This window comes from Triturus cristatus, chromosome 4_1, assembly GCF_964204655.1.
Source record: "Triturus cristatus chromosome 4_1, aTriCri1.1, whole genome shotgun sequence".
Classification (NCBI taxonomy): Eukaryota; Metazoa; Chordata; class Amphibia; order Caudata; family Salamandridae; genus Triturus; species Triturus cristatus.
Window position 1 is genome coordinate 312,085,804 of NC_140585.1, and position 26,866 is coordinate 312,112,669.

At 45.4% G+C, this 26,866-nt stretch overlaps 1 protein-coding gene across 4 annotated transcripts in view; it reads right to left on the minus strand.

Annotated features, from left to right (window-relative positions):
• Positions 1-26,866, minus strand: part of ADIPOR2 (adiponectin receptor 2) — a 542,630-nt gene that overhangs the window by 158,552 nt on the left and 357,212 nt on the right. For all 4 annotated transcript variants that reach the window (XM_085652231.1, XM_085652226.1, XM_085652230.1 and 1 more), the window contains exon 3: positions 9,400-9,519. In XM_085652231.1, coding sequence (XP_085508357.1) covers positions 9,400-9,519 — 120 coding nt within the window. The remainder of the gene's footprint in view (positions 1-9,399; positions 9,520-26,866) is intronic.

Genomic DNA, 26,866 nt, shown 5'->3' on the forward strand with positions numbered 1-26,866 from the left:
TTCGAACATTGCTGATGCAACCAATGCTGAAGGAGATAGTTCACATCTATGTGCAGTAAATCTTCTAAACGAGGTATTCCAACTTTCACCTACAACGGTAGACTACTTTTTGTCTACAGGATTAGAGGATTTCATGTTTTCTCCAGGCCCACGCACTGACTTTTGATTCAGGCACACAGTGTTCCGATGAGACTCTGAGTTTGGCCTTCGTTCTTTTCAGACAAGGGACTAACTTTGGAACTTTTTTCCTATGATTAATTTTGTTTTCCAAATTTGTATTTTTTTTTTATTTTTTGACACGAGTAATCTGCTTATAGTAGAACTATTCATAGAGAACAGAATTCTTTGAAAATCTTCCAGGGACATTATGCCACCTTGTCACATCAACAATTGATTTGTGTTAACCTGATATGAAATGGTTTCGGTCCTTTTTCTTCTGTATTTCACGAGCCATTTCATCATATGTATATATTTCTGGTTCATTCTTGTTGGCATTTTCAATGCACGCATATACTTAGAATGAAACATTGCTTTTTAATATGTACAGCACCTTATGCACAGCAATGGGTTTGTAATGCATTTTTAGGACATATGTTTTTTTATATGTTTTAGCATGTTTTCGATTATCATGCGATATTCTCTTTTAGACATATTTAGTAGGTTTAGGATTTAGTAATGTCATTCATACGCAACTGGAGTGGGTGTTGTGTGTAGATTTAGATTCCGTATATAGGTTTCCCGATTTATGCCCTTATATAGGTACAATTCATACTGCCCTTATTTAGGCATAGAAAATCCAGCCCTTATTTAGGCATTGTCCATGCCTACCAAATACAGGCATGGTCTCCTACATCCATCCATCCACGTCACAACGAGTTCTTGGAAAACCAGACTCTTAAGCCTTTAGGAATTTCCCTTGCTTGGATATTGATTTCTCCAAGACCTCATTTATTATGCATGAACATCTATTCCTTAGGGGTTCATTCATGACCTTCCGATGCCCGACTACTTTTACGTCAATACAGGCATTCCTAAACACCTTCAAGGTATAAATATACCTGCACTTGCCCTGGCAAACCACGGTTCCGGTACGGTCCAGCTCGACTGCCTACTTGCGGTTCGCCACGACAAGTTCGGAAGGAGATCGAGTTCTAGCCTGATGCACTGACCAGACGCTGTCATCCTCCTCGCAGAGAACCCAGCTCCAGTGTTGCTGACTCCCCTTGCGGGGTGTTAGATATCGAGTCCCGGAAAGAGATTCCAACCTCGCACATTCTAAGGTACGGAGCAGACTAGAACTTAGAGAAACTTTTGGCAACTCTTGGCAAAACTATAGCTAGCTATACTATAGAAAACAGCACCTACTTCTTACCTCGTACTACACTTAGGTTAGGTACACTGGGGTAGAACTAGTTAGAAGCATCAGATGAGTATTCACATTTTAGCCTGTGTTATTTATGTATGTATTTTAATTAATATATGTCATAGCTACAAACCATGCTATTGCAGTATTATTTCATCTTACTGCTAACTCTGTACATATTGTACTTCACAGCATGCCTTACGATTGTAGCAGTTCATATCTCTTGCATGAGAAATAAGACTGTTCAATAAACCATTTTTATTGAAACGCCCGTCTCTCTATCTCTGTGCAACTCTGTAGAAACAAAGCATGCACGATTGACTGAGTGAAACTTATCTATTGTTTCGACGGTTCCGAGATTGTGCCGACTCTAAGGGAAACAAAGTTGTCATTTTTATGCGGTTGTCAGAAACTAATCTCTTCTTGTATATTCGAGAAGTTTCTAGTGACCTGAGTTAGCTGGCACACAAAAGAAATTAAGTTTAATGTACTCGATAGAGACATACTGACCTCAGTCCTATGTCAAATCTATAGTGTATATTATTCCAATGCGCAGAGCCTATCAGGGATATAGGAACTACACTACAAGATGTCCGTCCAAACTTTGTCCAACAGTGACAGAAACTAGTCCAGTTTAACGTCTGGTAAGGGTATGTGTGCCTTGTGTCTCAGTGTTCTCAGCTCTGTCCCAGAGCCTGCCAGTCACTAGGGCCTCCTCGATTCCCAGATGTCTCTCAGGAGGATGCCTCCCTTCTGTTCGATATAGTGCTTGGATCACGGTTAGTGTCTCATGCGTGTTGTCCACAGCGATCGCGTTGTCCGATTGCCACCTCTCTGTCCCTCGCGAAACCAGAGCTGTCCGTCCTGAGTTTGCAGAGACCCAGCAGATCTATTGCGCTAGTTTGCCGCACCGACTGCCCGCTAGATAGGCTCCTCTGGTGTATAGCCCTCCACGGAGATTACTCCACGGTGTATTGCCGACCCTTGCACTGTCCTATGTGAATGGGGCCACCCATGAACTGCCCCATGACTGGATGTTTGGCAAGGGCTCGGCGTGAACGCGTCTGTGCAGGTCGTGTGTTTGTCGAGCGTGGGACTTATTAGGAGGTGTCAACCCACCTAGGTCTGTGAGGACAGCCCCCCAGTACTCAGGATTGGCGGTGTTTGTATCCCACTTAAGTGGCTTCCCATCTGTGTCATGTTGGCAAGCGCTGTTATGTCTGCATCTAGTGTTACCACCCGTCTACCGGGCTATTGCTCCAGTAATCGTACCTTTACGGCTGCATGTTATGCCTGCGCATGGGTGTTACATGGTTAATGTGCTCGTCTACGTCTAAGATAGCTATAGCGCACTCAGCAACAAAAACAATTTAAGTGAGTCTCTACTCGCGTGGAAATCTTTCGGTTCTGTGCCTGGCATCTGTGAACTCTCAAATGATGTCATCAGCAGTCTGTGGAGTGACTGCCGGCATACGTGCGTCATCTAGGTCATCAGGCCAGGGGGTCGAAGAGCCACTAAGTGTCGCTGTTTCGGAGGATGGCGCCTCTTGGCTCTCCCGGTACATCGTGGTGGCGAGCGCCGCGACGACCTCAAGGGCCCCTTGTCTCTCCCTTTTACTCTGTTCTGGACTTGGTGCAGTTGCTGTTAATTTCGTGCGTTCGATCCTCCCACGCCTCCCTCGCTGGCCTGCAGCTCTGGTGGATTCCGCGTTACAGGGCCGAGGTCCAGCCCATCGCCCGACTCCTCCAGCTTGTCCCATACCTCTACGGGCGACTCAAAGAAAGCGGACCACGCTGTTTGCCACTATTCTCAGTTTGGCAGGGAACAGGAGGGAATAGGTGATTTCAAGCTCGCGGAGCTTTTGTTTCACAGCTGTATATGTACTCCAGCGTCTCTGTACTTGTGCCAAGTAATCTGGAAACACCATGACTGAACTGCCGCCTACTTTAAGATCTTTAATTTTCCGTGTTTCGCGTAGGACGCTGTCTCTGTAGTTTAGTAACTTCAATAGGAATGGGCGTGGCCTGGCCCCTGGCGGTGGTCTGTGAGCTGGCACCCGCTGGGCTCGTTCGACTACAAAGTGCGCTGACAGTGTTCCCATGGGCAGTATGTCCTGGAGCCAACGTTCAGGAAATTGCTCAGGATTGCGACCTTCTCCCTCCGCGAGCCCCACGACGCGTACATTATTGCGGCGGGAGCACCCTTCCGCGTCTTCGACCCTGTCCTCTAGCGCATGCATGCGGTCTAGGATGTCCTGTAGCGCCGCCGTGTGGCTTTGAGTGATGGGCTTCAGTTCTGTCAGGGACTGATCTTGTTAGTGAACCTGTTCAGATAGTTTATGGTGGTCAGCACGTAGCAGGGTGAAGTCCGATGTGACCGTATCAATCTTGGAATCAAGGGACGACTTTGTATGTTCTAGTGTGGCCCCTATTTTTTCGACTGCCGCCAACGCTGAGTCCAGCTTAACTGCAAGCGACGCATTCAGTGGATGTCCGACCACTTCCCCTCCTGCGCGTGGGTATCTCTGGGTTAATGGCGCGCATGACGCCTTGTTGCGTGGTTGTGCGCAGTCGGCCCATTACTAGTTGCTGCGCAGTAGGCATATACCTGTTCCGGGCGATTGCAGTGTGGTGTCTCTCTTGATGTCACGGCCGGCACTTGGGTCGATGTGGGAGGTTATTTAGGAGCGTTTGTCGCAGACGTCGCCGTGGGCGTCTGGATCCACCCCACTGTGTGGTCTAGGTGACATCCAAATGACGTATTTCCACATCAAAGGCGTGGGTAGTCCGCGGCTCGTCTCCATGCCTGCGCGTTGTGTCTGCCATCTCTAGTTAGCATCCACAGGTCTCAGGACAGTTCCACTCGTGTCTGTCGGGTGTCCACACAGGAGACTCCGCGTGGCAGGTCACCAGGGGCCAGTTCGCTCCTTGGATCGTCTCAGGTCTAGCCATGGTCCTAGGGTGGGCAGTCAGTTCCGCTGTCTGCAGCGTCCGTTGCAGTGCGCCCGTCTCAGTGTTCTCAGCTCTATGCCAGAGCCTGCCAGCCGCTAGTGCCTCCTCGATTCCCAGATTTCTCTCTCAGGGGGATGCCTCCCTACTGTTCGATATAGTGCTTGGATCACAGTTAGTGTCTCATGCGTGTTGTCCACAGCGATCGCGATGTCCGATTGCCACCTCTCTGTCCCTCGCGAAACCAGAGATGTCCGTCCGGAGTTTGCAGGGGCCCTGCAGATCTATTGCGCTAGTTTGCCGCACCGGCTGCCCGCTAGATAGGCCCCTCTGGTGTATAGCCCTCTGCGGAGATTACTCCACGTTGCCAGTCACTGGAATTTCCCCAGTTCCCGCCGTGGCCCCAGTCACTACGGGCACGTGCCTCCACAGGCCTGGTGTCTACTTCTGCATGTTCCACTCCCGTTTCAAGGTTGGGCCATGGGCTCCCCACCCGCTGCTTCTCCGGTGCAGTGCGGCCTCAGTAGTCGTGGTCCTTCTGAGGTGGTGGGCAGAGAGATCACGCAGGGTGTGGCAGGGGAAGTCTTGGGCCGCCAGTTGGGTGGCGCCACTAGGCGGGACGTGAGGTGGGTGATTGCTGGAGTGACCTTCAGATTTCCTGGCTTGTCCGGCTGTCGCAGATACGCTCCATGCTGGGTTCAAGTGGGCACTGCTTCAATAGGCTTTCCCAGGGACTCCCAGCGCAGAGGGTGGCGGGGTGGATCGAAGTCCCAGGAGGAGCACACACACAGCGGGGGCGAGGAGGGCGCCAAGTGGTGAACCTGCTGTGAAAGTGCAGTCATCGGCTATATCGGCAACAGGTTGCTCTAGGCAGTCCGCGGCAGAAGGCCGCCGTTCGAGTTGTCCAGGACAGGTTCGCACCTCGTCACGCTGCCAGAACCATGCTGGCTACCGCTGCGTTGGTCCGGGGCAGGTGCTTTACTGTCCGCAGGCTCAGAGAGGAGGAGGCGGACCTCACACCTCCCCGCACGGACTTGAATATCGCTTCTGCCAGGTGCGGCTGCTCGCAGCAGGCAGGTTCCTCCGGAGTCGGATCCGAAATGCAGCATCGCCTTGCCCGTTGACCCGACAGTCCCCGTGCACTGGAGCAGCATCTGTGGCAGTTGACTGCAGGGCGGGTTTTGGGCCTTTTTTGGTCGCTGAGTCGCGGGTGTTGGGACAGGTCACAGGGCTCAGTAGGCGAGTGACGGGATGGAGACTCACTGAGGTGACGTTGAGTATTTGTAAGAGCTCGCCGGCAGGGCAGGGGAGGACCCCGCAGGCGCCGTGCGGAAGCCCGCAGCGCCACCACAGAGGTCGCGGCAGTCTCCACGGTCGGCCCGCTGCAACTAGGCCTCGGCTTCACTACAGGGTCCTCGGCGAGTAGGCCGCAGGTCGCCACCCAGGGCGGGAGCGAGAGGCAACAGCGGGGGCAGCAGGTTAATGCCGTGCCGTTCCGTACTTTCATCAGCGTGGATGGCTTGGATGTAGGATCTTAGAGAGGAGAATAGAGGGATGCACTGCGGAGCACTAGACAGTTGCGTCCGCCATGTTGGCTTGCTAGCAACGCCCCCCCCTTGATGATCAGCATTAATATGGGTAACTTTAATTCTGAGATACTACTGTTGTTGTTGATGATGATGACAAATTCCAACAAGAGCCCTACCCTGGTAGTATCTAGAGCTATATTCTGATCACAAGAATGTCAACCATTCTTCTAAACCAACTGCTTTTAATGTCTCTGCCTCATTTTTTCATTATTTCCATTACCTCCTCTATCTGCTGGCCAAACAGAGATTTTCTGAAAGAGAAAGTTAAAAAAAAAAAGGTAAATTCATTTTTAATTGTGCTTCTGGTTTTACAGTAGTTCAATGAAGCCATGAGGTTCTCCGTATGAATACGTCATGGCAATATCCAGTTGCTGCCAGTTCTGTCAAATCTACCACAGCACTAATTATCTGGATGGCAACAAATGCATCATCTTGCAGCATGTTTGTCTAATCCTGTTGAGAGCATAAGAAGGTCTCTCAAGTCTTCTATTTTTTTTCAGCTACTACTCTTTTTTAATCTGCTTAAAAGTTCGACCAACAGGAGTGCTCCACAGGTGATAGAACAGCTTAAATTCATTTAATTGGTAGAGCCAATATTGTCTGTGTCCTGTTCAAAATGGCGAGACAGCAGGAGACCAAAACCTCCCCGAATTAAAGTGCAAAACAGAAGGCGGGTGCCTGGGAACCAGCAGGGCGTGGGCAGGACGACAGGTCTGAGAGGTTGGCCCTCGCATGGAGACCACGCCGAGCAACCCTCCCCCTTGATTGCAATAGAGCAGTACATAGGATTAGTTTGCCGCAGGCAGGCGGTCTTCATAAGAGATACCTAGCTCTCCTAACCGGCACCCACGTACCAAGGGGATTAGGTGTATTGCGACGCATCTTTTTCCCACCTTCGGCAAACATTTAACAAAACTGCAGTTCAGCTGTGGGTCCCGTGGATCGAAGCAGGCTAGCACCATGCGCCTCCACGTACAAGGAGACCTTCAACAGCTATCAACTTTCGTCCAGCAGCCCTGTGCAAGAGCAGACCAGGTGGAGCAGGTCTTCGTTCCCAGAGCCGCATAGTCTGCACGTGTTAGATAGGTCCTCCTGCATCCAGGAGAAATACAAAATTTTGAGGGCAGCAACCATAACCGGTTCCATAAAAACTGCTCTTTTACAAAGGCTGGGTACTCTGCGTTAAAATACTTCTGGGGTGCAAGAGACTTGTACTTATTTAGTGTCCTCCATCCGCGGGCTCTGGAAGCAGTGAAGCTGTATCTTCAGAAAGCAAGCTGATTTTTTGTGATTTCCAAATTAGCTCCTTGCAGACCTGATGGCTAGTAGGCGTGTCAGAAAGCTGTATAAGCCCAGTCGCTATTAGGGATTCCTGAAGGTAGGCCATTGCTGGTGAAAAGTTGCGATCCTTTAGCTCCTTCCCCAGGAGGTAATTAAGTGTGTTGGACTCCGCTTTTCTGATTCTGTTCCACTATATTAGGTAGGCACCTCGCCTAACCAGCGTCTGTTTAACAGGCCAAACTCCAGCTGAATCTGTGCAGGGGAGGTAAAGCACGGATGTGAAAAGATGATTGTACACGAATGTGCCATTATGTTATCCAAAACTCTTGCGTCACGGCCTCTTAGTGGTTCGCTCCTGTAGGCAATTATCGGTAGAAGTTTGGCTTGTACTACTCAAAGAAGGGGTGCCAGTGAAGGCCCTTTTAAGGTGTTTAAGTGCTACGTTAATAGCCACAACTTTCCTTTTGATCGCTTCTTTCTGGGAGGTGTAAGAGCCATTTTTATAAATGATGATCCCTAAATACTTATACTCTTCTGTGTTCTCAATCTGGGTATCTCCCCAAAACCATGTTGAAGCTCGTTTTTGTTGTTATACGTCATGGTCTTCGTTTTCCCAAGGTTAATGGTCAGGCCGTGTTGGAGTCTGACACTTCCTTTTCACTGCCTCATGAAGAGCAGTTCAGAAAAAAGAAAACATTTTTGAGGAAAATTCTTCTCAGAAATCTTGATCTTCTGGCATTACTCGACAGGTCTAAAAAAAAAAGTGATGCTCTAATACTCACGTGCTCACATGAGCAGGAAGAAGGAACTGGCTCTTGGGAGGTATAACGCCACTGTGGGTAACGAAGATTCATGGATTCTTAAAAGGACGGCACCCTTTTTTCTCTATTTACAAAATAAAGCCCATCAGGCTATTTCCCGTCTTCATACAACGTCACCTTTCTTTGAAAAAATGCTGCAAAGCAGGTATTACATGGGTATTCAGAATCATTGTATTTTCCCAGAAAAATAAACTGAACCTTCGATACACAATCATAGGGCGTGTTTCGTCATAAAATCAGATGGACATGAATACCTCATGTGATTAAAAAAAAATCGGTGGTACATATATGTATGCGGCCAGCAGGGAATTATTCTAGTGTCTAAGACTATCAAAGATCCTATGATGCAGAAGATGCTTTACCTATACGGGTTCTCAGTCTACCCAAAGGGAAATGACTACCGAGAACTTGTGATGATGCAGGACACTATCCCCCTGTTAATAGATTATGAAGTTGTACACATTCCTTTTTGTGTGGAACCATAATTAACAAAGAGTTGCTTTGTTTACATAAGGTCAGACTCTACAGACAGTACCATAGTTACGCAACTATTGCTGATTTCTTAATCTTGTTGGATTATCGAGATATCAAAAGGTGACTTTATGACTTTCCACAGAAGGTGTGCAATGTTCTCTCTGCTGACTGACAGTGAGAGAAACATAAAAGAACATTTTTTACATGAAAATCCAATTTACTCTCCAGTGAATCGAACAGTGGGTTCTCAAAACACTATTCTCTATGAATATTGTAGAAATGATTTTTTCTATTGTTTTGATTTTCCCTCCAGTAAAGAAGAAATATTTCCAATGCCTTACAAGCTACATAAACATCCATTGAAGAAGTCCACCCAGGACACTATGGTACCGAGAAATTTTAAATCAATAACCGGCCAACTGGTTTGCCGAAATCATGTGAAAAACTATGCCAAGACAATTACAGACTTTTGAGGAAAAGGCATTTCTAGATTATCTGCATTCAGGTTTACAGTCCAGATGCTGCAGTGAGGGATGTGCTGGTGAAAGTGACACACAATATGCTTGAGAGGACTGGTCAAGGGCCCTTTGATATATCGATGTTGTTGGACTGCAAAGCAACAACATGCATGCTTATCTGTTTGTCTTAAAAGGAGGCCATTTGTCAAATGTGTCCAAGGGCCAACATTCTCTGCAACCCTTAATTAAAATTGTAAAATAGCCTACCTCAGAAAGACATGTTGATTATTATTTTACTTTAAATGTAAGCTGAAAACAAAATAAGGGTACAGTTGTGATTCGCCACTGTTTTCGGACTAATTACAGAAGATCATAAACTAAGGGATCCGTATGGATTAAGAAACATAATTTAGCAAAAAAGAAAATAAACTAATTGCAGAAGGAGAAAAGTGGTACGTTCTTACCTTGCACATAAACTCTTCTACTCGTTCCATGGCATGGTGGGCCTGCAACAGTGGGGCCATGCCCATAAACCCTTCATCTTCTTGAACCGGTTCATTGGGACATTCACATTCTTCTTGACTCTGTAAATAGATTAAAGTACAATGAGTAATCAGAAATGTTATGCAACAAAATTAGCAAATGTGGGTGATTACAAAAACACTGAAAAAACATAAATGTAGTGCGAGACCATCTGCCAATTTCTCTGCTGATACTCAGACAAATGATCCACATTAAAAAAAAAGATAGTGATAAAAGGAAATATACAGAAATGTAAACATGTGTCTCTGAAAACCATTTATTTCACTAGTAATTCAGAAAGAACAGCTTAGCAGCCGATAAAACACTAGACAATTTTGTACCTTGCTCATGGGATTTCGATTAGAGCATGCCCAAGGTCCTTTAGGCAGGAGAAATAAAGAGCTTTAAAGGCCCAGGGTTGGGAAAAGAAAGCGGCGTGAGATAAATCTCTGCTATTCTGCACAATGCCTAGTTGGCTAGTATATGTCCTTGTTGGCACTGGTGCATGGTAGGACCGGGCACAGGAGAATAAGCGTGCTCTTCCCTTTCCCAGACCAATATGTCTGTAATGCTATCTGGGGATATATACTAGCTGACAACTAGCAGGCAGGGAGGCAAGCTTCTGGCACAGCGAGCTTGGCTGTAGGGTGGCTGCTCGGCAGGATCATTGACTCTTACCAGGATATTGGGTACTGTACAATGTAGTCCCCAATAAGTCAGGTGAAAGAAAGAAGAGATATTTTTGCTTTTATTGTGAGTGTTCTTTATAAAAGTGCAATTTACAGGCAGTGAAATCCAATCTAAACAACTGCCGGACTTCGAATACCTAATTATGCAACTTGATACCACTTCTGCCATCACTACAGCACACATTAAAATACTTTATGTTTTAGCATACTTGGGGTTTCACCAGCCCTCGTAACTGGGGCACCATGCCTAATCAGATTTAACCTAACACGCTTGCGGTTCCATGCTCTAAGGCAGATTCAATGCTCTGCAAAACACACATGATAAAGCGGCATAACTCATCGCTCTAATTCTATTGTATGACGAGTTTTATATAGCGCTAACTAGACCCGAAGGTATCAGAGCGCTTTACAAGTAGTGTGCATAGGATAATTTAAAATACATGTGAGGACACGACTAGGGTCAAACGTAGTCATCGAGAAGTAAAAGCAGAACATATTAAAAATAGTGAGAACACACAAAGTACAATAATACAGCAACAAGGTAATGAGGTTACACAATACAGCCAAAAGGTAATGACATTAGTGTCTAAGTGAATGTTCCCTGTCGTTCCGCTGGTTATAAAATACGGTAAAGTATTCTGGGGGGCATGCGTGGGGCAGTTTAAAAATACATTGTCATGCTACAAGTTCAATCTCACAGGGCCTTCGTCAAGACTGCTGCATACGTTTCATCAGTGCGGACAAGAAGGTATTCAAAGTCAGATTTGCGGCATGATTTTTATTGACCAATGAAGGCTTCTTCATGTCACAAATTACCTTAAATACTGATTTGTTTTGTTTTTTGAGCCAGCAAAGTATCTACTTGGGGAATTAAAACTGTTGTATACTATTGATATACAAGTCCTCTTTTTCTGAGAATTGCTACAACATCCTCATCCTGTTCAATGACCTCTAAATCTGTCAATCAATCAATCGATAGCATGCTACAACACTCTACCAAGCACATTTAACTGGCTTAAACTTACGAGTGACCCTCAAGGGTCACTTCTGGCCAAGCTATGATGTTACTGTAACCTTATCTTTAGCCAGATGATCATTCTGAGACAAGGCGTTTTCACCCACTTATCTGTCACTTCAAAAGGTTTTTTACTTGATAAGGCAACACAAGATGATCTTAATCATCAATTGCCTACCCTACACTGAACCTTGGATGCCAGTGAGCTTCCAGAATCTCAACAGTTGGGACAACTCATCTCAGCAAATTCTACCCACTTTCAGTGGCTCAGTCCAGAAAAGGAACACAATCCTGCAATATCAAACCAGGTTAACATGGTCTTCTAAATAATTGTGCCCTCATTCCACTGGGAATGAAGTGAGTGATGCATGGCCAACCTAGACTGTGCTCCACAAATACGGTCAGAAAGCTAGGGATGCTGGGAAGAGGGAACAGTTAAACCCTATTCGGATGCGAAGAGCTCAATTCTAGCTTCCAGGGAATGTCGGTTTTATGTTCCATAAGTGACTGGATGACAAAGTTCTCTCAATTCCCAAGTTACACATTTCCCAAGTTTCACCAACCAAGTGTTCCAGGCGTACAGTCCTAAACATTAGAAACACTATGATTTTAGAAAACAGAGCTACCATAATTATTAATGTGCAGTGTATTATAAAGCGCTAGCTACATCACCTTGTGGCCATTTCCTCTGACACACAAATGCAAACTGGATAGTCTGTTGTCGAAGTGGGGATCTGATGCTTAGGGGATCTTGTTTTAGTAGTGATGAAAGAGATGAGACTAGTTTGAGAAGGTTTGGATACCATTTCATATGCTTCATACATACTTCAGATTGTTGATCTGGAGTAACAATCACTTTGTTTCATATTCACTTCTCAGGCAGAGGTTGGTTTGAAGAGACAGTAGCTTGGCTGCACCTGAGTGTGTTGAGTGAAAGGCATTCCAAGGCTGACGCACTGTGCTCCAAAGGACCTGCTGTTACTGTCATCTGAATCCCTGCCTAGTGGATATTAGGTATAGGAAGCGTCGCCTCCCTCTGTGTCGTGGCACACCATTTTACTGACACATATAGGGAAAGTGCACTCTATTACGATGAATGTGCTGTTCAAAATGCTGATTGCAACTTGTGCCTGCCCATTAGTGAAAGGCGGACTGGCACTCTACATTTCACTTACAGCCAGAGATACTGACACAGTTTTAGGGTGGTGGGTTGGGGCGGGGGAGGCAGGGATCCTCCCACTGGTGAATGATGTGCTACTGCACTCGCCTGAGGGAGATGCTTTTGGTACCCATATAGCCCCTTAAACAGGGGTGCCCACAGACTATATGCCTACTCCATGTGGTGCATAGTCAGTACACCTCCCAAAAGCTCCTTTGCCTCAGCTCCCTTTTCTGCAATAGGATGCGGATGCAAAAGCAAAGTCTTCCCTTATATCCATGGGGCCACACCTTCATGCAAATGAGGTAACACCCCATTATGATCGTGGTAGGGTAACACAAACACCTGTTGCACACCTAGGGCACTTTCTGTAATACGCCTGGTGCGTTACTGTTCGCACCCTTGGCATGCATCCTGGGCTCATGTGATCTTGGCTTCCATTGGGAGCTAGTAATTTTAAGCATGGGCTAGTGTGGCTACATTCCTTAATTTCAGGGCCAGTTTTGCTGGCTAGTTTTTCACATGTTTCTTTTGTCACTAAGCCTTTTCTGGGTGACCTATGTAGTAACAGTCCAGTCTTTACATGACTAGATATCTTCTGTGCTTCACTCAGTGGATATTTTGATGCAGTGGTAGCAGTGGTACAAGTACATCTATGGCTAAATATATGCTAACCCTCCTAAAGATGACATCTGAAATTGGTCTCAAACAATTGGTGAATGACACCACACATTTAGCTGGTCACGCTCTGGATGGACTTTTCTCTAATAATCCTGCCATCACCAACCTTAAAACTCTACCACTAGTCTGGTCTGACCACCGAGCGATAATCTTCGACTATAACTTACCTGTATCGTGTCAGACTGCTACCAAGTCGACAAATAAGGTTTCCAGCAGACCATGGCATAAAATAGATTGTACAGTTTTAACACTCCATTTGGCAAAGAGTCAACTAGACATCTGCATGGATGTTAACTTCTCAGCCACGAGTTACACCTCATGGCTTGAATCTACTTTTGCAAAACTAGCTCACACTATTTCAGCCAACAAGTACAGAGGAAAACCTTCAGCTCCCTGGTTCTCCGAGGCATTAAGACTTGAAAAACAAGTCTGCAGGTGGCAAGAGAGGATCTGGCGTAAACATTACGAGAATTCCGAAAACAACGATATGAAACTAAATATAAAAAATAGGTCATCAAAGAAAAAAGTCTTTATTACACCCAATTATTTGAAAATGCCGGCAACTCCAATAAAGAACTTTTCAAGGTTATAACGAAGCTTGCTTCATTTACAAAAAACAACTCCATCATGCATAATCAAGGATTCTGTGACACCCTTGCCCACTTTCAGAAATAAGGTCGGCCAAATCTTTGACCTATTTGATAAATCTAATGACATTGTGAATATAAACGACCAGGAAGGTACTGACTACTCTCCGCTCACAGACTTTACCCCGATCTCTCCCACACAAGTAGCCTCTCTTCTTTTAGCTGCTAAATCTGGCTCTCCGGACGATCCATGTCCCCCCAAGATATTAAAGCTAGCAATTCAGCCTATTGCCTCTCATCTTTCCTCAGTGTTTATCAAATGTTTCAGCAAGGAACATTTCCTACCCTTTAGAAACAAGCTTGCATTCTTACTCTTATCAAAAAACCAACTCTTGATAGTAACAATCCTGCTGACTATGGTCCTATCTCGAGACTTCCCCTGCCAGCAAATATTGTTGAAAAAATAATTAATGCAGAGTTATCCAACTTTATTCCCTTTGAATCAGCTTTTAGACCCCAGTCAATTTGGGTTTAGAGCGAACCATAGTACGGAGACTGCACTAATAAAAACCACCGAAGAAATAAGAATGGCACTAGATAGTGGAGGGTCAGCAGCTCTTATTCGATTAGATCTATCCGCAACGTTCGACACCGTGGACCACGTGTTATTGGTCCACTGTCTGAACACCATAGGAGTCAAAGGTAAAGCTCTTGCCTTATTAACAGCTTTCCTATCGGAGAGATCTCAAACTCTGAATCTTGGTCAGTTTAAATCTTCACTCTACGATGCGGGGTTCCCCAGGGCTCTTCATTAAGCCCAACACTTTTTATTATCTATATCTCGGAACTTGCCTCTTTAATCAAACGTTTTAATCTAAAGCCAACATCCTATGCTGATGACACCCAATTGCTTGTATCAGCCATGGACAATGACGTCAACTACTCTTTAAGATTACATGACTGTATGATTGCCTTGAGCAGGTGGATGAGCAGACATTGCCTAAAGTTGAACTCCAGTAAAACTTTGGTTATATTATTTGGTAATCTCTCTCCAGCATGGTCTCCTGCCTGGTGGCCCGACAGTCTGGGCTCATCTCCTCTCCCGGTGAACAAAGCTAAAAACCTAGGATTTATGGTGGACGATAAGCTCAGATATAAGGCCCAGGTGTCTCAGGTAATGTTCACTTCATTCTATACTATCAAAACCTTAAGTAAAATGTTTCCTTTTATTCCAAGAAATACCAGGAAGACTGTGGTCTCTGCACTAGTCCTGTCAAAGCTAGACTATTGTAACAGGTTGTATATGAACCTCCAGGAAAAACGACTTAGGAAGCTCCAGGCGGTGCAAAATGCAGCAGCCAGATTGATTCTGGACATTCCCAAATATCAATCGGTATCTTCAGGCATCCGGCAAGTACAATGGCTCCCGGTGCGACAGCAAATTAAATTTAAAGCGCTCTGTGCGACCCATAGGGCCTTATATACAGAAGGTCTGGAATTTTCATGGAAGGCTTTCAATTGGCATACTCCAAACAGACATCTTCATTCAGCTAGTGGTAGACTGATTACCACCACAAGAGTACGAAAAGTGAACTGGCGAGGAAGGAGTTTTACTAATAGCACAGCCAGGCTGTGGAACTCTCTTCCACTACATCTTAGAGCCATACGCACCCACCTTGCCTTCAGAAAAGACCTTAAGACATATCTATTTAACAACTAGTAATCTCCTGGCTCAGAATGCTTATGTTCAGCAAATGCCAAAACACCTATGGGTAGACGTGCGCTATATAAGTCTGTATAACATAACATCTGGAATTTGATGCCCTTGACCACTGCATTTATTAGAAGAGTGAATGACAGAGCAACTCAAAGATTACACTTCAGATTTTTCCTTCTAAACTACCTGCTCCAGCTAGATTTGTATTCCTCTTATCTAGTGCCTGGCCAATGAGAGGCTATTGGCTCAACTCAACACAAATTTCTTCATTCTCTTACCCTGGTGTACACACGTATCACTTTCTTTAGTGAAAAGTGATCAACCAATGCTATGCCTGAGCAATGCCATTATCCTGGTTCAACCACTCAAATGGGAGTGCTGACTAAGGAAAAAGAGAGGTTTCTCTACACAGCATTTTGAAGAGGGGGATCCGCTCTCCTGATGCATCAAGCCTCGAGTCAGTAAATCCCTAGGATGAGTAATTAGAACGCAATGCTATGTCTACGCTATTTTGCTATACAGAGAAAGGCAGCTAATACAACTCTTGGGTGAAGGCAGCACTAACAATTGGCTTCACAACACTCTTTTCAACCTCATTTTACAAGCATAGCCAGCGAATTCTAGACCTTACCATGAAAGACAACCAACTTTGGGATAGCGGCTCTGGCGAAGTTCACTTACACTTCTGTGCATATTCTTGTGCCGGCCCTGGTTCTAAAATGTAATCCGAGTTAGGAGGGTGAGTGTGCGATCCCCTCCCCAAAATAAAACTGTGCAAAACATTAAAAAGCAGTACTGCACTGAACAGCCCAGGAATGCTAAGCCATGACAAATTGAAGCATTAATAATGTAGAAATATGATCCTTAGGCGACGGGCACTGAACTGACAGTGCAGGAAACACACTCACGCAAATGTATATTTGGCATCTCGTCATCGTCTCAAGAAACCTTTAAACCTTGTAATAATAAAAAGCTGTCTGGCTTGCGCTTCCTGCGAGCCCAATATGGCTAGGGCTCATCAGGTGACTTGCATAATCTGCTGGATTTAAAATACTTACTCCTGGATAAACTCAGCGGTTGGATAGGAGCATAAGCAGGGTGTCTTCGGATCGAGCTCTAATTGAGAAAGGCAGGGACATTACTTGCCGGAAAAAGTCTTGTTTGCATTGGTAGTTTGTAGAGCATTTTCTGCAGCCTAACGCAACGTCAAAGGGCTTTGGGGGCGAGGGGGTTAGGAGCGGTGGAAAAGGGAAAAGGAAAGACGAGATCAAGGAAGAGGAACTGAAGGGAGAGCCTCGTGAAACGAAGGAAGTCCCACCAAAGCTCATGTACAATCACTGGCGGAACGGGACGCATTTTGGACGGCAAAACGAGCTGCGCAAAGTCACATAGTTTCACCTAAGCAATACACCTATAGTTCACGTGAGAACTAGGAGTATTCTGCTTAATGTACAAAATATATGCTTTTGCATGAAAATCAAGATTTTGAAAGTTTTTATTGCGATATTCGGATTTTTACAATTATTTTCCATAAACATTTAACCTCACACACGTTATATGAGCTCCTGTCAACTGTGCTATCTGTCACTTGGAAAACGTACATGAGGTATGTACATTAGACATGTTCATGTATAATACCAATTCTGTTGAGTTATACATTACATAACATTGACTAGCGCTGAAAATGTTTGTATGTGACTAGGAACAAGGACATAAATTTCCACTGAAATGCAAATTTAGTAAAATAAAAAAAAAGATCCAAGTACATGTCACACACCACTTCAAAACAATTAGGGAGTACCAATCAGACAATTATGTGCAATAAAATTACCTGGCTGCATAGGAATACCAAATGACAATAAAATGGCGAACTACAGGAAACTCACGTGACAGGTCCTACTTGAGATTACGCTGACATAATAAGAAATTAGTTACTGATCTGTAACTCCAGGTCTCCAGCGTTTGTAGGTTTATAAATTCACATGCTTAAATAACTCCCCATTGCCAAGCTGCGAATCCATGGTAACTTTAAACAGCAGTAAACAATGTTAAAATGCCCGTAGGCTTCAACAACAGTGTTTGTTTTAGACGCACATTCAACTTATTTGAAACCATCCAAATTGTAGCCAATGACATTGAAATGCTAAACTCTCATACTCCCCTAAAGGCCATCATAACCCAGAATTCATAGCACGAAGTGTTGAGTACATAATAAATGAGCCTCTGACCGCCAAGAGGGAGGGCTCCATCGGAATATATTACAAGTAAGCTACTTATTTCTTCTACAGCACTGGATCTTTTATATATTCACATGCATGAATCAGAATGGTAAGCAGTACATATCAATTATAAAAAGCGGGACGCATGCTCACCTTTACTGAAACAGGTTACGCACGACTGCCTATCTTACTGCCAGAGGTGGCTCCTCTGCTAAGCCAGAGGAGCATTGCCCCACTGCTTTTCAGCAGAGTAAAAAATGAAAAATAAACTGATTATAACACAAAGTTATTATCATTTTATTTTTTCCTGCTGAATAATTTTTGCGGGGCTAATCTGCTCACAGAGCAGGAGGAGGAGTAGTAAGCACTTTGTAAGTGCACATGACTTTTTAGCCGGCCGTCTTCGACCGGTCAAACAGTCATGCGCACTTTGCATGTTCTCCAACTCGGCTGTATTACAGCCAGGGACGGTCTGGGAACCGAAACCGGCCTTGACAAACTGCTCGGCCGGCCCCCTTGGGGGTGAAGGAGGTGCGGCCCAGCTGATTGCTATGGCCGCCCAGCTGATTGCTATGGCCGGTTTGGTCTGATTTTGTTACAGGGGGCTGATATTGCTGACCCCCATTAACAAAAACAGCCTGAGGGGCCCAAAACCGGCCCCCACCCTGGCAGCCCACCGGGGAAACGCCGGGTGCCAGCTTAGGCAGGGCCGGCCCTGATTACAGACTGGGTGGAGACCATGCCCAGGCACGTGGCTAAAGTCTAAACTCCAAACCACGGCTCACAGACCAATAAGAACACTGCATTGCGGCGTTATGATTAACTCATGGGAGCCTGGGTGCAATCTGCTTGGTTCCAGTCAGAAGGGACACCGATAGATGACCGAGGAGGGATGCAGGGAAAAGGTAAGAGAATTTTATATTTTTATCCCCCTCCCCCGGACATCCCCGATTGGGGTCAGCTGCTAGCTTGCATAAACGTAGCATTGTTTTTTTTTTGTTTTTTTAACTCTTGATTGATAACAGGATACAATTTAAGCGGTTGCAAGTTGCCTTATGTTAAACGTTTCACGTCTCTTCTCATATTAATATACACATACTCACATTACATTCAATACATTATATTTGGTAGACAATTGCGAGCAGCCTCCTTCTGCCCGCCACCCTCAGCCAGTAGCTGTAGCCGACACGGTCTGTGGCGGAGTACAGATATTCCCCCTATGCGTGTTCCAGACTCCCCATATTCTCTCCCACTTCTTGGGGCAGCCGCGGCGTACATATGCCGCCTTCTCTTCCACCATGGCTCCATCCATATCTTTACACCAGTCGTGCACAAACTTAACAATGCTACGTTTGACAGGTTTTTGACAGATTACATGGCCAAGAAGGCCACTTCCCTTACCTACCACAAACTTGCCAACAATTTACCAGATCCTATGACGGCCCTCTGTGAACGATGGTCCAACGAACTTGGGGACTTAGATGACTGACTGGCAGGAGGCGCTCTCCTCTGCGCGAAGTAGCGATATCCTCCAGACTAAGACTGGTGCAACTAAAAATACTACACCGAACATACTATACCAGAGTGATCCTACATAAAATAGGGGGGGGGCCGAAAGCTTGCTTTGCCTCCGGAACTGTGGGGTGGAGGGTACGTTTTACCACACACTATGGCAGTGCCCATGAATAGTGCCCTTCTGGACGGCAGTTATGCGAAACATTACTTAAGTGGGGGAGTCTCAGTGCTACCTGAGCCCAAGCGATGTCTCCTAAAGGTCTGGGAGCCCACGGATCTCACTCACGCTTCACAGGACTGGGCAACGCTCGAGATGATGCTCTCAAAATGAAAAATAGCAAAATTATGGGAGTCACAATCCACTCCAACACTGCAAGCTTTCACTGCAGAGACTCTTCCATGCTACTAGAGTGATCTGTTACTCTTGCCCGTGTGGTGCATGTAGTGTTGTTAGGGCCCAAGAGAAGAGCACTAGTCCTTGGTATGTGGTGTTATAGAAGGCAGGATGCTCAGCTGCCCTCTTCCACTTCAGCTTGTGCACTCTCCCCCCAAAGTCTCTCTGTTCTCTCCAAGTTTCTCTGCCGTTGTTGCTGGACTCACTGGTCCACATTTCTCTGCTCTACCCCAGGATGACCCCTCTCTCAGATTCTCTCCCCTAGCCCATTCAGACTGCCTCGCTCCTCCACAGTGTGTTCTCTTTCACCCCGGCTGTCTGCTCTCCTTGCCTGCTACTCTACTGTCCCCATCAGCTCTCACCTAATCGGTCTCCTCTTCCTACCAGTCTCTCCTCTTCCTCTAAGTCTCTTCTCTCCCTCTCAATCTCTCACTTGTCATTCCTAGTCTATCTGTTCTAAATACCCACACCAGCTTTTTCCCTCCTGATTTTCTCACTCTCACTATCTATCCAGCCTCTCCTCAATCTCTTTACTATTTAGTGCCTCTCTGCTAACTCAAGTAGCCTGTCCACTCGCACACCCGCCATACCAGTTGGGTGCTCTCACCCCTCCCTCTTTATATGCTTCTCTCCACTTCCTCACCAGCCTTTCCCGCTCCCCTGCTTACCCACTCTCTGTCCCGAGTCCCTCACTATCTCTCCAGAATCTCACTCTCACTATGCCACCAGTGGTCTATTCTGTCTCCTTTCAGCCTCTCATTCACACTTTCACCATCTCCCCTTTGCCAGATTCCATCTCACTGCTCTGCAGGTAGAATGCTTTGAAATTCCAGAAGAGCCGACCTGCTGCTGTTACGTGGTCATATGAAGTGTAGCTGCCATTCTGATAAATGTATCCCAGTTGAATAGCTGAGCTCACCCACATCAGTTGAGGTATTTACACCCCACCATTTTAAAATGTCACCATCCACCACTGCCTACTGCTTGATTCGAAGATTACGGCCATCTTGAAAATGCCCAAACAGGATGGAGTTAGCCCCAAGAGTTCTTACCCAACTGGTTAAGGCATCCCCAGGTGTTCATTCCTACCCATTAGCTCATACCAGGTATAAATGTGGCACCTCCAGGCAGCCACTTCATAACACTCCTGAATCCGTGGAAGATCGAAATGCATTAGAAGTGTGCTCCTGTGGTGGATTTGGGCTTAAATGACTAAAGTTCAAAATTAAAATCTTTGAGCAGGATGAACCTTATTAGCGAATCTGACCCAAGCTCCATCACTGTCAGCATCAAACTGCGCCTAGGTCTGGTTCTATTTTGCCCATTGAGTTACATTGGCACTTTGGGCTTCTTGACACTATTTCTACTTAAAATGTTGAAAATTCTTATCTGTAGTTTCCATTTTCTGATTTTTGCCATTTTGATTTCATTTTGTTCAATAAGTAATACCCGGTTTTTCTAATTTGATTTGGGATTTTTATTGCTTTGCATTTCAACTTTATTACTGTTTTGGTATTGCATAAATACATTACACATTGCCTCTAAGGCTATTCAGTCTGCTATGTGCAAAAGCTACAAGGTGGGTTAAGCTCAGGTTTATTTAGTCACTTTAGTGGGTCACCCTGACATGAACTGTGATTATTACTTCAGGTGGGTACTTACCCCCTTCAACTAATAGCTTATTTCTTACATTGAGTATCTCTCAGTTCTGTCTAAAGTGGAGCCTGGAATGCCTCTTTAATGGAACTGCTTGGAGTACAGATCGATTCAAGACCTCTGTGAACCAGTACTGATGCGACGATGTTAGGGCAATGGGAATCAGAGTATTATGTACTGCCTTTGCTTTTCTTAGGATGCTGGGGATCAGGGGAAACGGTGGAAAGGGGCATGTAAAGACGTTGGACTACTTAATTGAAAATTAATTGCCCATGGACTCTTGTTGCCAAAACTTGCTGTTTGCTCTGAGTGGCAAACCAGTCCAGTGTGGGTGGACCCCATTTGTGGAAGATGTAATCCACTTGATCTGTGTGAAGCTTCTACTCGTGCCAATCGGACAGAATTCACATGAGTATGTCCACCTGATCGTTTTTCCACCCAGGGAGATACTCCACCATTATGTCCACTTAGTAGGAAAAGGCCCAGTGCTATAGCATCTGCACCTCTTAACAGGGGCCAGGGCCGCGTTCCTCCCTGCTTCAAGATGCAAAACATGGATGCTGTAATGTCCATCCAGATGAGGATTTGATTGACCTGCAAGTCTTGGGAGGAACGTCTGAAGACCCAGTCTTATGGCTTTGAGCTCTATGTTAATGATATGAAGCTTCTTTTCTGTGTCTGACCAGCGACCTTTGGCCAACAGTATTTGATTGTGTGCTTCCCCCAAGCCACCATAGATGCCTCAGATGTGAGCACCACTCTGTCTGATGGAGCGGGAGCCTGTGATAGGATTCATAGGGCACCGCCACTGTATGCGTGCCTGTTTCAGGCGTTTTGTGACATGGACCGTGTTTTTCCACGTGCCTCTATTGGCTGTACAATTCTTGCTAGACAGGCCTCATCCAGAGCCTGGAAAAGGGTATACGAGTTATGCAGGATTACATTAGGCACAGTAGAGATTTGTACTTGCTGATGGTGACCAACTGCTTGAAAGGTCTTTGCCAAGGATTGAAGCTCTATCAGTCTGTCCACCGAAGGAAAAGCCTTTCCTAACAGTGTGTCATGTATCACGTCCAAGAAGTGAAGCTTTGTCTGTGGTTCCACAGAAGACTTATTGGTGTTCAGTGTCAAGCCTAGTCTGAGAACCGAGAGATGCAGGCGACTGTAGAAGCTTTGGACTCTTCCCTTAATGACACCTTGTTGCGACTTGTTTTCTAATAATGCATCCTTTCGCCAATAAGTGGTGTGTACTTCCATTGTACTTTGTTGTAATATTATTATTATTATGTGTTTTCCCTAAGGGAAGGAGATGTGTTGTGACTTGTATATTCTCATTATGCATACTTTCCTTTGGTTACCTGTTCCCTGCTGCTCTGCCACTATGGATGTGGTGTGTGTGTGTGGAATGCTTGATGAGGTAGTGGAATGCTGGAGTGCTTGGTGTGGCAGTTGGATTGTGTGGGCTGAGCAGCAAGGATGCTGCTTCTGGTGGGGTAAACTTCCTATCTTCTACTTACCATCTAAACCTGTAACTACGATTAATAAGCCATCTTGTTACAACCTACAATATGGCTAGCTCTGGACTATCTTTGGATTGTAACACACCTTAATAAACTAATCATCCAAATCCTGCATTTCGGAACAGTCTCGATCACTCCTTTGAGGCGACGAGCGGAAAAGGACCTACAGTGAGGAAAACATCACTTATGGTACTTAAGGAGTCATGTTTGTTGCAATGGCGAAGGAGAGTCATTAAGAGTACTTTTAAGAGACCCTATTTTAAGCCTGCTAAGAGGAAATGCGCCTGTGAATACCACCAGTGTCAATTTCCATCAGACGGCCTCAACCCAGGGCATTTGAAAAGGCGCTGCAGAGGTAGCATGACTTTGGAACCAATTAGAACTTTTTCTGGCTGTACTGATGCAGAGTAAGCCAGCAGTTCATTGCCGAGAGTGCTTCAAAAGGGAAGGGAATCCAGGAATGATGTCAAATGTTTAGGGAGAACAGACCGCAAGCTTCTGGCTACTCTCCATTCATTTGAATGTGTAGTGCTTTAACATATATTTACAACCCCTCTATTGGATTAAATTGGCAGTTTATTTGAAATTGTATACCAGCATGTTATAGGATTGAACCGTTCTTGTTGTGCCAGTGGTGAGTTTGCAATAGCCCTGCTGCTACTGGATTTTTTTTTCTGCTCTTTGATTTGACTGCCGGTAACCTGAAGAGTTGTTATTTAGAAGGGGCCAGTGCGACCTTTGTAAGTGCATTAAAAAGGCCTTGAGGGCTGGGAACTGCGCTCTACATGTACATTTGAATTTTTCACTTACCTGATTGTACTCTGGCTTGAGGTGCTTAACTGGAGTCTTGAGCTGGAACTGTCTTGGGGATTCTTGGTGTGATGCTGCTATGTGTTCCCTGGTGAATTTGGGACGTGTAGGTCTCTGTATTGAATTGCTGGCGTGTGTGCGATGCCTGCATACTGAGGTTGACGTCACAATGAATGGGCTGTCGGTTTGATTACTACTGCCATCTCCTCAACAAAACAACGTAGAGCGAAGTTTTGGGGGGCATTTTGCCGGATTGGGAGCCTTTATGCTGCCATGCCTAAAAAGTGCGATGTATTTATGTCTGCTTCGCACTCAATTTATTATTTTCATCTTGGTGTCCCGGCACAGTTAATTTTAAAACTCAAAAGCGTGCAATGCGCAGGACAGCACGAATCGCAGCTCCATTGTGAGATCTTGTAATATTTTCATTTATACTCCAGGATTGTGCACTTATTATGTAGTTTGATAACCTTCTCCTTCCCAGAAGGTGGATACTCGGTACGAGGTTTGTGTACCAGTGTCATTTCTCACCAATTTTCTTAGCAAGCCTTATAATTTCTCACCAATCTCCTTGGCATGCCTCATTAATTGTATTGATTATTTCTTTCTACATTTGCGAATAGGAATACTTTGATGGTGAGCAGTGCAATATTTAGCCAATATTATTTTTGCGTATACAAATTTTAAACGTGCATTTAAGTATGTGGTGTGCTATTTTTGCTGCTTGCTTGTAACTTTTCTTTCCATTCGTGATCTGTTCCTATATATATTTGAAAACATTCTCATCGTGCTGATAGTCTGCATGTTTTGGCTTGGCTGTGATTTCAACTATTTACCTGATCGCTTATTTTGGCCATGCTTTCAATAGATACTGACTTTGTGTTGTTGTTTAACCGGAGGTGTGCATTGAAGGGTCGTCTACCCTGTGCTGTTATTTTACTTTAGGTGTGCGTTGAAGGGTTGCGTACCCTGTGCTGTTGTTTAACCTGAGGTGTGTGTTGAAAGGTCGTGTACCCAGTGTTGTTGTTGATCTGAGACTTGCAGTCCTGTCTGGTGTGCGAAGTGTGTGTGTTGAGGGGTCGTCTACCCTGAACAGCTGTTTTGCCTCCGATTTCCAACCCTGTCAGGTGTACTAGTTATGGTGTGAAGAAGGGGTTGAGTAAGGTAGTTACACCTCAGCGGTGTCCTCTATTCTCCCAGTCCTGAATATTATTACAGTGGTGTAGTTTCAAAGGACTGTCAGGTGTGCTAGTTGTGGTGCGCAGAAGGGGGCGAGAGAGGGATTTACACCTCAGCTGTGTCCTTCATTCTCCCAATCCTGTATAATATTACAGCGACATAATTTCAAAAGTATTGTGTGTATATTCTCCTATCCTGAGTCTTTCCAATTTTGTTATTAGTTAGATATAATTTGTATATGCATCTTTCGTGGTTATGCCATCAAGTGGTGTGTACTTCCATTGTACTTTGTTGTAATATTATTAATGTGTGTTTTCCCTGAAGGGAAGGAGATGTGTTGTGACTTGTATTCTCATTATGCATACTTTCCTTTGGTTACCGGTTCCCTACTGCTCAGCCGGTATGGATGTGGTGTGTGTGTGGAATGTTGGAATGCTTGATGAGGTAGTGGAATGATGGAGTGCCTGGTACGGGTGACAGAGAGACAGTTGGAGTGTGTGGGCTGAATAGCAAGGATGCTGCTCCTGGTGGGGCTGAACTTCCTTTCCATCTAAACCCGTAACTCAGCTGAATAAACCATCCTGTTATAACCTACAATATGGCTACCTCTGGACTTCCTTTGGATTGTAGACACCTTAACTAACCAATCATCCAAAACCTGCATTTCGGACAGTCTCCATCACTCCTCTGAGAAGGAGGAGAATTCCCTGTTGCAGTGTCCTCAAATGAAGACGATGCTCCTTCCTGGGTGGAAAGACTGGTGTTTTCTGTAGAAACTCCAACGTATGACCTGAGTGAACTATCTACCACATCAAACGGTCCGATGCTATGGACTCCTATGCAGGGGCAAAAAGGGAAATTCTTTGCTCTTTCCAATGAGATGAGGGTCCGGGAGGGTGGGGGGCGGGGGCTAGGGGCAGCTGTAAGGAGTCAAGCTTTTTTTTTTGGTTGTCCTAGGAGCCCATGTGCAAGGTATTTCTCTTTCCCCCAGAAGATCGGTCATATCCTGAGCTTTGGTTTGTATCTGGGCTACCTTGGGAAATATTACAGCTGCCATTCACCTCCGTACTGATTAAAGCCTCTCCTGTAAGCCTGTGATCTTCGTGAGCCACCAGAATTTGTTACGGCAGGATGAGGATATTGAAAAGCACACAGATTTTGACACATCCTTATCTGTTTTAATATTCTGCGAGGAATCATCATCATATGTTGCAAATGCTCAGCTGCAGCCTATAACGATAGGCTGCAGCTGAGAGCTGGTCACATCCCACAGGTAGCTGGAAGAGTTTTTCACCACTGTGAACTGCTTTAAAAATCCTCTTTCAAACCATTTTCTTTTCATTTAAACTAAGCCTCACATAGCGCTTCTAATCGCTTTTATAAAAGCCTCATTTTTACCTGCTCTCCTGCCTTGGTCCAGCGCGGCTGTGTGCCGATTGTTTGGAGGGTGTGGCAAAGCAGAGTGCAATTACCCACACCTGGTTTTCCAAGAAGAGGGGGTGGAGCGGAGGAGGAGTTTCACCAAGCAACACCCTACTTAACTCTGATGTGCCAACGGACGCGCAGCTGGCGCGCCGAAGGCAAGCCCGTCTGCGCCCGACCGGGCTCAGGACCCCTGGCTGTGGGTTACCCCATCATGTTAAATGCACAGCGAATGAGCTAAAGAGCCTGATGACACCCATTATGGAGGCATGTAAACACAATATACACGGAGACTAGGAGGAACTCTCCTGCGGCAATTGCAGCAAGGACTTCACCTCAACAATAATGAATACTCAACAGAGAGAAGAAGGACTGTCCTTCCTCCTGCTGAACTGTAGATCCCTAACTAAACAAACATGAAATCCAAGATGTACTGAAGAAAGAAAAACCTAACGCCATATTTTGACTGAAACCTGGCTTAATGACAGCTCTACCCCAGATATTCTAAATGCCCTACCGGAAGGCTACGGGGTAGCAAAACAGGACTGGGTTGGACAAAGGAGGGGGTGGGGGGCGGCAGGGGGGCTGCTATACTCTATAAATCAATGATAAAATGCGACATTAAAGAAACAGACCCTGACAAACGTGAAGGGATCTTTTTCAGGCTTTCAATAGCAGGTAACGATACCATAGCTGGTTTCCTGATTTACCGTCCTCCAGGGCCAGAAACACAATTCATAACCAGCTTAGGTGAAAAAATCATACACACAGCCATACATCACAGCAAACTCCTTGTTCTAGGGGACCTTAATATACACTTGGATGAAACTAGACCAGAGGCACAAA